This window comes from Lagopus muta, chromosome 7 (assembly GCF_023343835.1).
Source record: "Lagopus muta isolate bLagMut1 chromosome 7, bLagMut1 primary, whole genome shotgun sequence".
NCBI lineage: Eukaryota > Metazoa > Chordata > Aves > Galliformes > Phasianidae > Lagopus > Lagopus muta.
Genome location: NC_064439.1, coordinates 48598749 through 48611965, shown reverse-complemented (window position 1 = coordinate 48611965; position 13217 = coordinate 48598749). Strand labels below are relative to the sequence as shown.

Sequence of the window (13217 nt, the reverse complement as noted above, 5' to 3'; positions counted from 1 at the left end):
CTAAGGGCTGTTTTTTCATCACACCAGATTACACTACTTTGGCATTGATCTGCTTGGGGGAACTGGGCAATGGGCTTGACACAGTTACACACATTTCTGTAGACCTTTATTTCTCACTCCCATAGAAGACTGAAAGCTTTTGTCCAAGCTTTTTTTCCTTTTTTTTTTTTTTTTTTTTTTTTTTCCTTTCTTCTGTAACTAAAGCTTCTTTTATAACTGTAGCTAAATGATTTACTCAGCCCTGTGGTTGACCTGAAGGAGGAGGTGGAGAGGCTGAGGAGCATAAAGGAATGTGAGGGGTAGATTGATTGGTGGAGCCAAACTCTATCAGCCCCAAGATCTTGGCAGCCAGCTGAGGCTCCACATGGAGCACATCACCCCCTGCTGCCTTGCAAATAGGTGACAGAGGGGAACCAGCATGCAGACAGTGTTCCTGCTGCCATGAGTCCCGAGTCCTCTCCTCCCCTAGGAACGATGGTGAAGAATTGGGGGCTGTGGGGCACTGACAAAAGGCCCCTGCTCAGCAATGCAGACTTGCCCTCCCAGAGATTCCCCTGGTTCTCCACCTGCCCCCCACAGAACAGGTACAGTGCTCTGCAGGGACAATTGGACTATGATGGGGATGATGGTTCTCCCCACTTGGTGGAGTTACCGAAGTCCAACCATTCCTCACTTAAGATCAAAACCTTGTTGGCAAAGTAAAAAAACAACATGTCATCGTCATTGGTGACTCTGTGCTGAAGGGAGCAGAAGGGCCAATATGTGGACCAGACCCTCTACACAGGGAGGTCTGTTGCCTCCTGGGAGCCCAGGTTAAAGATGTAAGGAAGAAACTTCCTTCACTTGTTCAACCCTCAGATTACTATCCCCTAGTGTTCTTTCAGGTAAGCAGTGATGATATAGGAAGAGCTTCCCTAAAGACTATGAAAAAGGACTTCAGAGCCTTGGGGTGGACAGGTGCGAAGAGGGGTAGGGGTGTAACTGGGGTCATTAGTACAGAGCCTGTATGAAACGTGCCAGAGCTTGTAAGATCCCACAGTCTTGTTCCCAGGTGAAGGAGGAGGCTGACTGGCTAACTGGGAATGTCCCAGTGAATTGGAGACTGGCAAATGTGATGCCCATCTTCAAAAAGGGCCATAAAGATGATCCTGGTAGCTACAGACCTATCAATCTCACCTCGGTGCCTGGGAAGGTTATGGAACAGATAATCTTGGGAGCCATTATGGACCAGTACAAGGTTAACTTGTACTGGTCAGGGGATCAGGCCCAGTCAGCATGGGTTTACCAATGGTAGATCCTGTTTGACAAACCTGGTTTCATTCTATGACAAGGTGACCTTCATTAGTGAATGGAGGTAAGGCTGTCGATGTGGTCTACCTGGACTTCAGTAAAGCTTTTGACCCCACAACATCCCTGTGGAGAAGCTGGCTGCCCATGGCTCAGATGGACGTACACTCTGGCTGGATGGCTGGACCTAAAGAGTTGTCAGTGAAGTGGAGTTAAATCCAGTTGGCAATCAGTCACAAGCAGTGTCCCCCAGGGCTCGGTACTGGGGCCATTTCTATTTAACATCTTTATTAACCATCTTGATGAGGGATTGAGTGCACCCTCAGTAAGTTTGCAGCCAACACCAAATCGGGAGGAAGAGCTGATCTGCCAGAGGGGAGAAAGTCACTCCAGAGGGACCTGGACAGACTGCATCGATGGGCTGAGGTTACTGTATGGGTTTCAATAGGGCCAAGTGTCGGGTTCTACATTTTGGTCACAACAACCCCAGGCAACCCTGCAGGCTGGGGGAGGAGTGGCTGGAAAGCTGCCTGATGGAAAGGGACCTTGGTGTGCAGATGGACAGTGGGCTGAACACGAGCCAGCAGTGTGCCCGGGTGGCCAAGAAGGCCAATGGCATCCTGGCTTGCATCAGGAATGGTGAGCAGGACCAGGGAAGTCATCCTGCCCTGCACTCGGCACTGGTGAGGCCTCACCTTGAGTGCTGTGATCAGTTTTGGGCACCTCAGCACAGAAAGGACATGGAGGTGCTGGAGCAGGTCAAGAAGGGCAGCAAGGCTTTTAGGTTGGATATCAGGAAAAACTTCTTTACAGAAAGGGCTGTGAAGCACTGGAATAGGCTCCGCAGGGAGGTGGTTGAGTCACCATCCCTGGATGTGTTCAAGAACCGTTTGGATGTGGTGCTCAGGGACGTGATTTAGCAGAGGGTTGATGGAGTTAGGGTAGGATGGTTGGGTTGGACTCAATGATCTTTAAGGTCTTTTCCAACCTGAGCAATTCTGGAATTCTATTTTCATGGTTCACCTAAGTTAGATATGTTATATTATAGTGTTAAAGATGATAATCAGCATGGAAAGCAGATTCTGTTCATTTGCATCGTGATACATTTCAATAAGAGCACAGACAACTTTTTCTTCTCTCTTACTTAGTGCTGTTTACCACTTCCAAAGTCTTTATATAAAGGAGTTTTAAAAAGCAACTAAGACAGAAGGGTCTTGTTGGCTTGCAGTATTGAGTGATCCCATGTAATTGCCCTTCTGACTCCTGCAGACTAATTTTAGAGCCCAGGAATTGGTATCACTGCTCTTTTGAATCGATGTTTTATTTCAATGCATGTGGGAAACTTGTCATGTAAACTCTTCGTGTTAAGCAATATTTTTATGAGTCATGTAACATAAACCGTGGCTTAAAATATCATTTCACATCTCTGCTACAACAGTCTGGTTCAGTCTGCTTCTGCTGATCTATTCACCCCATATGTTGCTGTCGCCTCTCATCTACCTAGGTCATGAGACATACATGCACATACTAAGCTCAGCAACTCAGTCCTGCAGAGCCTAAACTGCAGTGCAAAGTGCATCTAGACAGCTTCCAAAGTTTCTTGAGCTCTGAGGGGAGTGAGAGGGAGCAAGGTCTCCTTGACTGTCTGATCCGGGCTCTGTCATTTTGTTCAGATAACATTTACCAGGTATATGTAGATGGAAACTAAAAGCAGGGTTTGCACAGTGCGTCACTGTACACATTGCCTCTCTTGCAAGCTGTTGATACACTAGGCTAATACATCACCATCACGCACTGGGTGAGACTTGACAGGCCTATATCTGCCCTTCGTTCCTCTTTGCTAGAGCTGAACCTTCTCATTGCTCTTCTGACTGCTTGTTCTTCCCTTACATCTTAATACCTTTCCATGTTACTGCTTTTCCTCTGAAATCCTCCACCCGCTGACTATCTCAGTCTCACAAAGCAGCCTGCAGTTTTACTTTCCACGCTTCGCATGGCTGTGCTTCCTCACAGCTTCTCCTCACATCTTAGCCGCTGTCTCAGGAGCCTGAGCCTGGCTGTGTGTGTATCCAAGCCAGCCCTTGGCTCACATCACCGGCTGCAGGGATGCCTCTGCCAGCAGCGATGAAATACTGAAGATGAGGATATTTTTCTCATGTGAATGTAGGTGTAACGAGGCATGTTTGGGAAAGTGAGACTCGGCACCTGATGCTGTTAAGTGCCTTAAGTCGTGAGTTTTCTTCTACGGATAGGAAGGGTAGGAGGTGAGATTGTTACCATGCTCTTGTCTAGTAAGAATCTGTCGTTCAGAACATCTACTCTGCAAAGGGAGATGCTGGTTTTTTTGCTCTTTACAAAAAGATTCACCTCTCTCCCTGAGAGACCTGTGACCCTGAGGCCAGAGATCATGTGCTCAGTGATAGCAGCTCTTCCTGGCTCTGATGGGCACCTGCCCATATGGGGCTGCTCCAAGTAGTGTTTGGGAATGGCTCTGCAGCAACACAGGGTAAGGCTATGCATGAGGCCACCATGGAGGCTACAAGGGATCTCCTGGCATGAGAAGCTCCTTACTTTCCTCCACTCCTGGTGGAATCCTAAAAATGAACCAAAAATATGTGGACACATTGGATTCTCTCAGATATTATGGTCTGCCTGAGAGATCTGACTCTGTTGGCACTCCAGACTTTTTTGGTAAGGGATGGAAGTATCGTTTGAGGGGGAACTTGATGTGAGTGGTTAATAGATCTGATCCTCATGAAAAAAAACCAGCTTCTTATCTTTAACTTCTCCAGGAATTCTTTGGATATCATGACATCTCCTTTTGATTTTTCATCCCATTCCTGCCCTGGGAGTTAAACTCAGGGGGAAAAGCCACGTGCCTGCCCTTGTTTGAGGGACTCTCCCATGAGTGCCTCCAATATGAGTGTCAGGGCAGTTTAATATGGAGAACTGTGCTCCCACTTGCGAGGTGGAGCTCAAGATACCTCACTTCAGCTTTCCCTAATGCCAGTGAGGCAGAGTGAGACTATGTCAGTCTCTCAGGTATTGCAACAGGAAAAAAAGATTCTCCTCTCCTTCCTCCCTGAAAATGCCCATATATTTTCACCTCAATTTTGGATTTTAGAATCACGTTAGAAGATACTTATGGGGCAAAAAGTCTTCTTGAGAGACGTGAAGGGAAGGCTCAGAAAAATCCTTTTTTGCACTCCATGTGTGGAAGCAGTGTAGGCTTCACAGACTTGTTCATGGGTGGATATCAGCTACACTGGTAATTAGTGTTGTGCACATCACTGTTCCAGCTCATGCCTCTGTAGCATTTCCCAGCTGCCCTGTTGAGCTCCTCGTTAAGGTATCAGCTGGTTAGCGTCCTGTTTTTTCTCTGGCATTCCGAAACTATTGACACCAGCACTTACAATACTGACAGTTTATCTGATGTTCAACTTAGGTTTCCCTGCCCTTCACCGGATTTAAACAAAAACAGTGGGGTAACTGAAAATACTGGTTTTTTAACAACGCTGTGTTCAGGTGATGAGGAACCAGTGCACAGTGAAGAATACTCATGAGATTCTACTCCTTTTCTGCAAAGCCCCTTAAAAGGGAAATTTCTTTTATTGTGGTGTTGCACCAAGGGGCCTGAACCATCAGCCTGCCACAGCGCTGCTCTCTGACCCTGTTCTTCAATTTCCTCACCATGGCAGGCTCTATTTCATCTGCCTGTTTTACAGGTGTACTGGGAATGCAGAGCAGTATAATAAGCCTGCGACCTCTCTCCACAGAGCAAAGCATTCATTATTGATTATACAGGGCATACTGGTCTAAAGGCATTTGCAGGTTTTATTTTTTTTGCTTCTTGTTTTTTACTTAATTGATCAATTTACTTAATTGATTAATAGTAATTCATGACTATAGTTTCTTTTCTTTCACAATAAAATGCAAACACTGCTTTCAACAGACGTAGAGTTAAGAAATACCATCTCTGCGTAGTTAGCACTGTTCTCTCGCTGTGTCACTTCTCATACACAACAGGGAGAACAGTAGCAATGTGTGAACATTTCCCAATACCGTTCTGAGGAGGGTGAAAGGAAAGGAGAAGGTGTTAAAATTTAATTGGATTATGTAGAACTTAAACTTTTACCAAGGCTGCCGCAGATGAAAGATGCAAAAAAGAAAAAAAAAAAGAAAAAAAAAATTGCAAAAATATGCTTCTAAAATAAAACCAGCATAACATTATTAGCTAGAGGCTTCTACTTTTTCACTTCCCCACGGTGTGAGAAAAATCACTGTCTGGCATGCTAAGGACTAGGAAGCCTGCAACAGTTGCAGTTTGGTTCCTATAGTGACTGTTAGAGCAACTCCTAGCATATAAATTATCTTTTCATCTAGTTTTTGAAATACTTCAGAGAACCTTCTTCCAGAGACAGTTACTTAGAGTGCAGCTTTCATTATCTTGTATACATCTCCATAACAAGGTGACACAGATCAGAAATGGCTTTCGGAGAAAGGCCCAAAGAAGTTTTGCTGGGGGCCTGGATGTAGGCTGTTTTCCAGCCCCTGTTCTTTGCTTATAGCTCTTCTAAAAGCTGCACAGATATATTGCAGGGTGAAAAAAAAAGAAAATAAACTTGGATCTCATCTTTTCAAATATGCTGAAAAACACATGGGCCACAGTTAAATAACTGTCTCTTAAGCCAGTCAGGCTTAGGTCTGCTTTAACTCACTCAAAGTCTGCTTTCCCCTGAGCCTGGCCAGGAGAACTTTGGGAGGAATGATGGTAATGGAAGCCATTGTAAATGAAAGATTTTCATCGTGCAAATAGGAATGTATGTTGTAACTTCCCAGCATGCTGCTATTATTCATTTCAATGCCTGCAGTATGCAGGCATGACATTCAATTCGGGATTCCTTGGAACAACTCATCACAAGAAACTGAAGAGAAGTGAGGACCAGACTAGCTCAATTAAGAACGAGTTATGCAAAAAGAAAGAAGAATGAAGATGTGAATAAGGATCCTTTTTAATCAAAAGCTGGCAGTGTGATCTTCAGAGTCCGTGGTTCCTTCGACCTGAAATTTGACTGCACAAATAACAACAGATTCTAGCAACAGATGCTAGAATTTGACTGAGTCCTGGGAAGGGATACGGCTTTTTGAAGTTTGGGTTAATCTCTTGCTGTGTTCTATGAACACATCTGTGCATTTTTGGAGGTCTCATGCTAGTAGCAATGGCAAGATATCTCCTCCTTAACTGTTTCCTTGAAATCACTGGAAGTTCAAACAAGATTTGATGCTTGAGAGATCTTCAGCTTCCATAGCATGGCTGCAGGGGACTAGGAGGAAAAATATTCTGATATTTACAGAACACTGTGAGATGCTGAACCAGAACAATTACCCCACAGTTGTTTACATACATGTGTTTTTCATCAGAAAAAAAAAAAAGTCCTGTGATCTTTATAATAAAATGAACTTGCCCCTAATATTTCATGGCCTTTTCAAATGAAGGCAGATGCAATCAGAATAGTTATGGCTCTTTAGCTGTCTTTCTCCTCACATCAGATTTTAAACTTTTCAAGATTAGGATTATAAATCTGTCAGGCCATTCCTCCCCTTAGACAGTGTGAGTGGTGGAGGCGATGGCACTGTGTAAATGTGCACTAGTGCTAGGAATACAAAATGGATGGGTGATCCTGTCAGGTGTTCCTGATGCAATTATCCTCCAGTTCATGAGCAAAGAGTCATTTAGGGAATCAAACTGATGTTGCTCAGCTGTCCCCTTTACAAGTGCCTAGTTTAAGTGAGGAACTTCCCACCAGTGAAGGATTCACCAGGGAAAGCAAGATCTGTGGTGGAAGTGATTTTAAACAACAGAGGCATTAAACTTCACAATATTCATTGCTGCTGTTACACAAATGAAAAGTGTGATTTTTCTGGATTCTCACTTTAAAGAAAAAGGAATATCATAAATATATTTGATGGAAAAGAGAACAGGAGGTCTATGGGAAAGTGTGTAATGGGGAAGCACACTATTTAAGCAAAAAGATTGTTTTTTTCTTTCAGGAGACATACAAAGGGTGTCTTGACAGAAAGCCTATCTGTCCTTCTCAGCTGCCACTTAAAAGGCAGATATTTCGGGTTCTGTCCTGTGACCTTACGAAGGAGAAGATGAAACGTGCCAAGCACATCTCTGCCGAGATTCTTCAAAAGCAGTTTGGGGTGACTTGCGAATGCTGAGTTCACAGACTGAGGGAGCCTGAATTTAGGGCATGGGGGGTTGGTATTTTCAGAGAAATCACACAGATCTTAAGACTCCTTAGATTGGCAGCTTCCTTCCTTGTCTGTTTGTTTGTTTGTTTGTGTTTTGGAATCTTTTCTGCTTAGGTGTGGGAGCTCATAAGTTGTACTCACTATTTTCCAAAATCCTTTTTCTGTGCTACTCCGTCTTTCATTTAAAACCTGACCTACCAGGATAAGGCCTACTAAACCATGAATATCCTTCTCACAATTAGCTCCTAAAGCTTGAATTGACAACGTACTTACAGCTGATCAAGACAATCTTCCCATCTAAATGACAAAATATAAAGCCAATTTTGTCGTGCAGCCCCTCCTGCAATGGGGTCCATATTGACTGTAACCCCTGGTAAGGGAGGGAGCTGTGGATCCCAGGAGCAATGCAGAAATTCATCATGGATCTCAAGGATTTTCCTTCTCACCATCTAGCTTTCTCCCGAAGTGTGTACATTATTGACACTTCAACTGTGTACAAAGAAACAATGCCTAACACTAAACGAGTGATTATTCCTTACTATCCCCACCTCCTAAACCAAAAGGATTTTGGATGTCTTGTCCAAATGCTGTCTCAAACCTGGAAAGATTCTCCTCAAGGCATCAGTATTCACTCAGTATCATTGTATTAAATGCTCTTTTTGAGACTCATTTCTCTAATACCTTCTTTTCCCAGGAAGAGGACTTGGAAGGGGAAGGAACGCTCGCAACCTAAAGTATAGCATGAGCATCTGTGTACCATGGGTGCTATGCAGGAATCCTACAGAAACATCACTGGTGCTCAGTTTGAGCATTAATGCTCATTAATGCTGTTGTCCAGACCATGTGCAGAGGTTTGGAAGGCTGAGGAGGCACCCAGCTGTTTGCTGTCAGAAATTAGTGGCAGGATTGGACTTTGCTCCAGGGGAACAAAGTGAGGTGATTGCCAGGCACAGCCTACCTGTGTGTAGCTCTGTGAAGTGAGATAGATTCAAATAATCTAGCTGAAATCAAAGGGCACTTTTGCACCCCTCAGATAAAGGATTTCGAGTGATGAACTGCTGTTCTGTGCCAAAATGCAAGCACGGGTTCAATGCATTTTAGCATGCTAATGACTCAGATAGAAGCATTAATCTAAAGTTATGACAGTGAAAAAAATATGTGGGGAAAAAAAAAAAAACGCCTTGAATCTAGCTTTAATTATAACAATTGTAATTAAAAGCAAATGGTTAAGTCATTAAATATAGAACTTTTTTTTTTTTTTTTTAAATTCATACTTTTATTAAAATCTTCCTATGTATTTTTACAGAGTTTGGCATGGTGTTTGTCTTTTCTTTTGGCAGTGCTCCTTTCCTTCCTGTTCTTATGATTCTGTCAGATAGTTCTCCTCACTGTGATCCACATCCCAAGAGCAGTAAGACATACAGAAGCTGCCTCAATGACGTAGTGGGTCTTTTTCTGCTCACTGTATCCCGATTAAGCTGCTGGCATACTATAAAGGAAATGTTGTTTGTAAAAAGATGTTTTAAATGCAGACCCACTATATTTTAAGTCACTGAACTTCTCACGTTGCTTTCCCACGAATTCTAATCTGTATGTCCTGGTGTTGAACTTGGGTGCAGGCCTTCTGCTCTCTGAAATCCCCAATCACAGAATGATTTTGGCTCCCAGGCTGTCCTGTACTTTCATCTGGAAAATCTTCATTTCCCACTGCTCTGACCTGTTAACTGATTTGCTTATGATGGTGATGTCTTTTACCTACAGTATCTGAGGTACAGCTCTGTTATTCCAAAGCTATCAATAGCTATATTGTAGTTATCATTCCAGTGGAGACGGTTGCAAGACTTGCCAACTTTTTTCTCTTACTGACACCGTAGAATTGACTGCTATGGACCAGTATCGTCTCATTTTATTGCTTTAGATGAATGAAGAGTGCTCAGAAAAACAGATGTAATTGGGAACCATTGTGGATGAGCCAGGAGAGGTGAAGACATGGGGTTTGTTCCCTAACATTTTGGGCGAAGTCGCCACCTGGCAAAAGAAATGCAAAACATGCATCTTCTCCCTGCACCTCAGAGATTTTCTGTTTTAAAATAGCCACTCCATTTTCCTGTGAATGATTATCATCTTTGCTATTCAAGGGCCAAACTGAAACAAAAGATCTCATTTTCAAGTAACGCCAATAACAAAGAATACCATAACAACTATTAGGAAAAAAACAAGCAGGGTGCATTGCAGGAAGTGATTCTCATTTTTAAACATTATCTCTTTCAGATTGAGCTATAAGTAATACAGAGGGAAAAAAAACCACTTTCACACATATCTTAACAGGAAGTTTTCTCTTAAGAGAGATTTATGATAAACATTATACATGGCAGGCAGAGATTTTGCTAGCACAGGGAATATGGATCTATCAGCCTGATCATCTGCAGATAATTACTTTCCAAAATGTAGAGCACCATGCACATTCATAAACACAGCAGTGAAAAAGCCATTCCTGGCTTTTGTCCAAGGCCATTAAATGGGCAAAGCCAGTGCAGGTCGACCGACTAAGTAGGAAAAGACTGGGTCTATGACGGAGTACAGCTGATGTCTCCATGCTCCTTGTTTGCCAGCATGAAAAAAGCATTTTTGGGCTTGGCACTGTGGGACCTACTATTGCTAGATCAGATATCTGGGGACTAAAAGGCATGGGAGAGTCTTTATTCCCATAGCAGCCTGCATGGAGCCCCACAACCAGACGTACTCTGCTGGTGATACGTATCATGCTGGCTACCTTTTGTTGAGGAAAAACAGGAGTACACAAAATTAAGGCACTTCTTTTGAAGGACTTTTTAACATTAAAGTGGTTTGATCCTTTTGCAGTTTAAACTGCCCAGACAGTTGTCGATTTTTGACATCAAGAAGATGCCAAAAATTACTACAAAGAACTGGAGAGCCACAGGCATGCTGGGATTTTGTTTTGATTTTTCACCAGTCTAACAGCGTTGTAAGAGACTGTGACTTTTTGGGGAAAAAAAAGAAAAAAAGAAAGAAAGAAAAAAGAAAGGAAAAAAAAGCTTTCCTTGGTTGCAGTGATGTGTTTTCCTTGCATTTCTGCTTTTGTTTTGTGCATGTTTTTTTAAAAGTTACATAAGAATTAAGTACCTTGGTCACAAGTTTGTGCTAAACATTGTTACTGCTGCCGTTGGTGTGTTAATTCTGCTTCCTAATATTGCAGGAAAATGTGTGATGCAGGTCTATGACTGGACCAGGATCAGAAGTACAAGGTTTCATTAAACATAGTTTGACTTTCTGGCTATAGGAGATGTTGGTGGGCACAGGGAACGACCTTCTGGCTTGTGTTTTGCACCCATCTGAAAGATCAATGGGAAGCATTGCAAATATAGAACAGCTCTCTATAGAAGAACACAGGCACAAGGCTCAGAGCCTGGAGCTCCTCGGTGTTTTGCTTTGCAGTGTCTGTGACTGCATTCTGCTCTCTGGCTCAGGGAACTCCGTGAGCGGGGAATTTGGCACCACAGGAGCTAGGAAGGCTGATTTTGAGCTGAGTGCTGTCACCAGCTACACCTGACCCAGCCCTGGGAGTGGGTCACCCCACTGTCATAGAATCATAGAATCATTTGAGTTGGAAGGCCATCTAGTTCAGCTGCCCTTCCATGGGCAGGGACACCTACAGCCAGCTCAGGCTCACAGCCCCTTCCTCTCGCCCCCAAGAAGGGTGCTGGAATGCTTGGATGCCGGCTGTCCCCCAGCAGGGCGGCACAGGGCGGCTTCTGGAAACTACGGTGTATCCCCGGACCGTTCCTTTCTGTATTTTTTGTTACTTGGCGGAAAAACCCCAACGAGGGGATGCCGCCCATCCCGAGGGGCCAACGGCCGCCTCCCGGGGGCCACCGCTCACCTGAGGCACCGGCAGCCCCGCCTCTCCCAGCCCTGTCTTTAAGGCCCTCCTCCTCTTCCTCCTCCTCTTCCTCGCCCTCCCTCCCTCCCTCCATCCATCCCCGCTCTCCGCCGCTCTCCGCCGCCGGGCTCTGCCTCACCCGCCTTCCCCCACCCCGCTCCCCCCGCCGCCAGCCATGGCCGACATGAAGACGGGCATCTTCGCCAAAAACGTCCAGAAACGCCTCAACCGCGCCCAGGAGAAGGTGCGGGGCGGGGAGGGAGGGGGGTGCCGGGGAGAGGCAGCCTGACCGAGGGGCGGGCGGAGCGGAGCAGGCTCCGGTGTTCCCCTGCAACGGGCGGCCGGAACCGCGGTTACATAACCGGCCCGGTTCCCAACGCGTCGCAGCGGCGCTCGGAACCCGGGCACCGAACCGGGTCCGGGTAGCGGCTGCCCGCTTCGGCCCGGCCCGCATCGCCTTCCCCCCGCGGGTAAAGGCCGGGCGGGCGCAGGGCTGCAGCCCTCCTCCGCCGGTACACGTAAGGTTCGCCTCCTCTCTCCGCCGCAGACACGCCGCCTAAGAGGATTGCTTTTCCTTTAATATCCACGCCGGCTCATCTCGGGCTAAAGCCCCGCTCTCCCGGCCTGGCCGCCCCTCCGCGAGCTCGGTGGGGAGCGGAAAGGGGCTGTGGCGGCCCGCAGCCTTCCGCAGCGATTGCTGGAGTTGTGGACATCTCTTCTGAATGCTCTGGCTTTGGCCGAGGTGTCGGGTAGCCAGACCGGGTTGATTGCTTAGGAATCGCGGTGCCGGTTCTTCTTGCAGCGCTCTCCCTAGGAGCCGAGCAAGAAGCCGAGTCGGGAGGGTGTTCAAGTTTCTGAGGAAAGACCTTTGCTAATGAAAGGCTGTAAGCGTTCTGCTTCAACGCCTGTTCAGCTGCCCTGTGCCTCAGAACAGGACCATGGACACGGGCATCAAACCAAGCAGGAGAGCATTTGCGTGTGACTGTGCGCAGCATCCGCACCAGCAAGGCTGTTAGGAAGCTGTTCTCAGCCTCAAAGCAGTCAGCGAGTGGCCTGCCACAGCCTTTCCGAGGGCTGATGAAGCCTCGGCGCCCCTCTAGCCGGCGTTCTGTGTTGTTGTTGTTGTGTGTCGCTGTCACAGGGCTCTGCAGAATTAGAAGAGATTACTTTATGACCAATGGTTTTCATATCTCCCTGCCTAGAAAGCGCTTGCTGCCTCTGTGCTGTGCACTGAGCTCTGAGGTGCTCTAAGGGAATACAAATCACAATTTATATGCTAAAAAGACTCATATGGAGTCACATCGTTATTTATGAACCTAATTGTTGAGACTGTTACAGTCAGGTAATGAACTTTATCTTCCCAATGCTCCTGCCTAGCTCACAAGGTCATAAAGTACTTTTCAATACCAAAGCTGTGATGCACTGTCTTTCTTGAAGGTATCAACTGTGTCTGTTTTCAGATAAAACACAAATTCTTTAATTTTTTTATCAGATTTGGAGACTTTATTATGTAAGCTCAGCCGGGTCAGTAGTTGGAGCAGAGATCTGCCAATGCCATTTGTTTCCTGCAGGCTTTGTCGGTGTCGTTTGCTGGTGTTGTTGCTGTATCTGGTAAATCATAGGTGTAGGTCTTAAAGTCATACGTTCTGCTCCCAGGTGTGTCTGTTCTGCCACAGGACATCTGTAGAAACATACAAAGCACATCTTGACTTGAATACCTGAGGTTCTGTTGTTGTGGCAAATTCAGCTCATATTCTGTCCCTTTCCATTA

General features: G+C 45.5%; 1 protein-coding gene across 2 annotated transcripts in view; it reads left to right on the top strand.

Annotated features, from left to right (window-relative positions):
• The first annotated feature begins 11535 nt into the window (after positions 1-11535).
• AMPH (amphiphysin) overlaps positions 11536-13217 on the top strand; it is a 102767-nt gene continuing 101085 nt past the window's right edge. For both annotated transcript variants that reach the window (XM_048951352.1, XM_048951351.1), the window contains exon 1: positions 11536-11690. In XM_048951352.1, the coding sequence (XP_048807309.1) occupies positions 11622-11690 (69 nt within the window). In that variant the 5' untranslated portion in view covers positions 11536-11621. The remainder of the gene's footprint in view (positions 11691-13217) is intronic.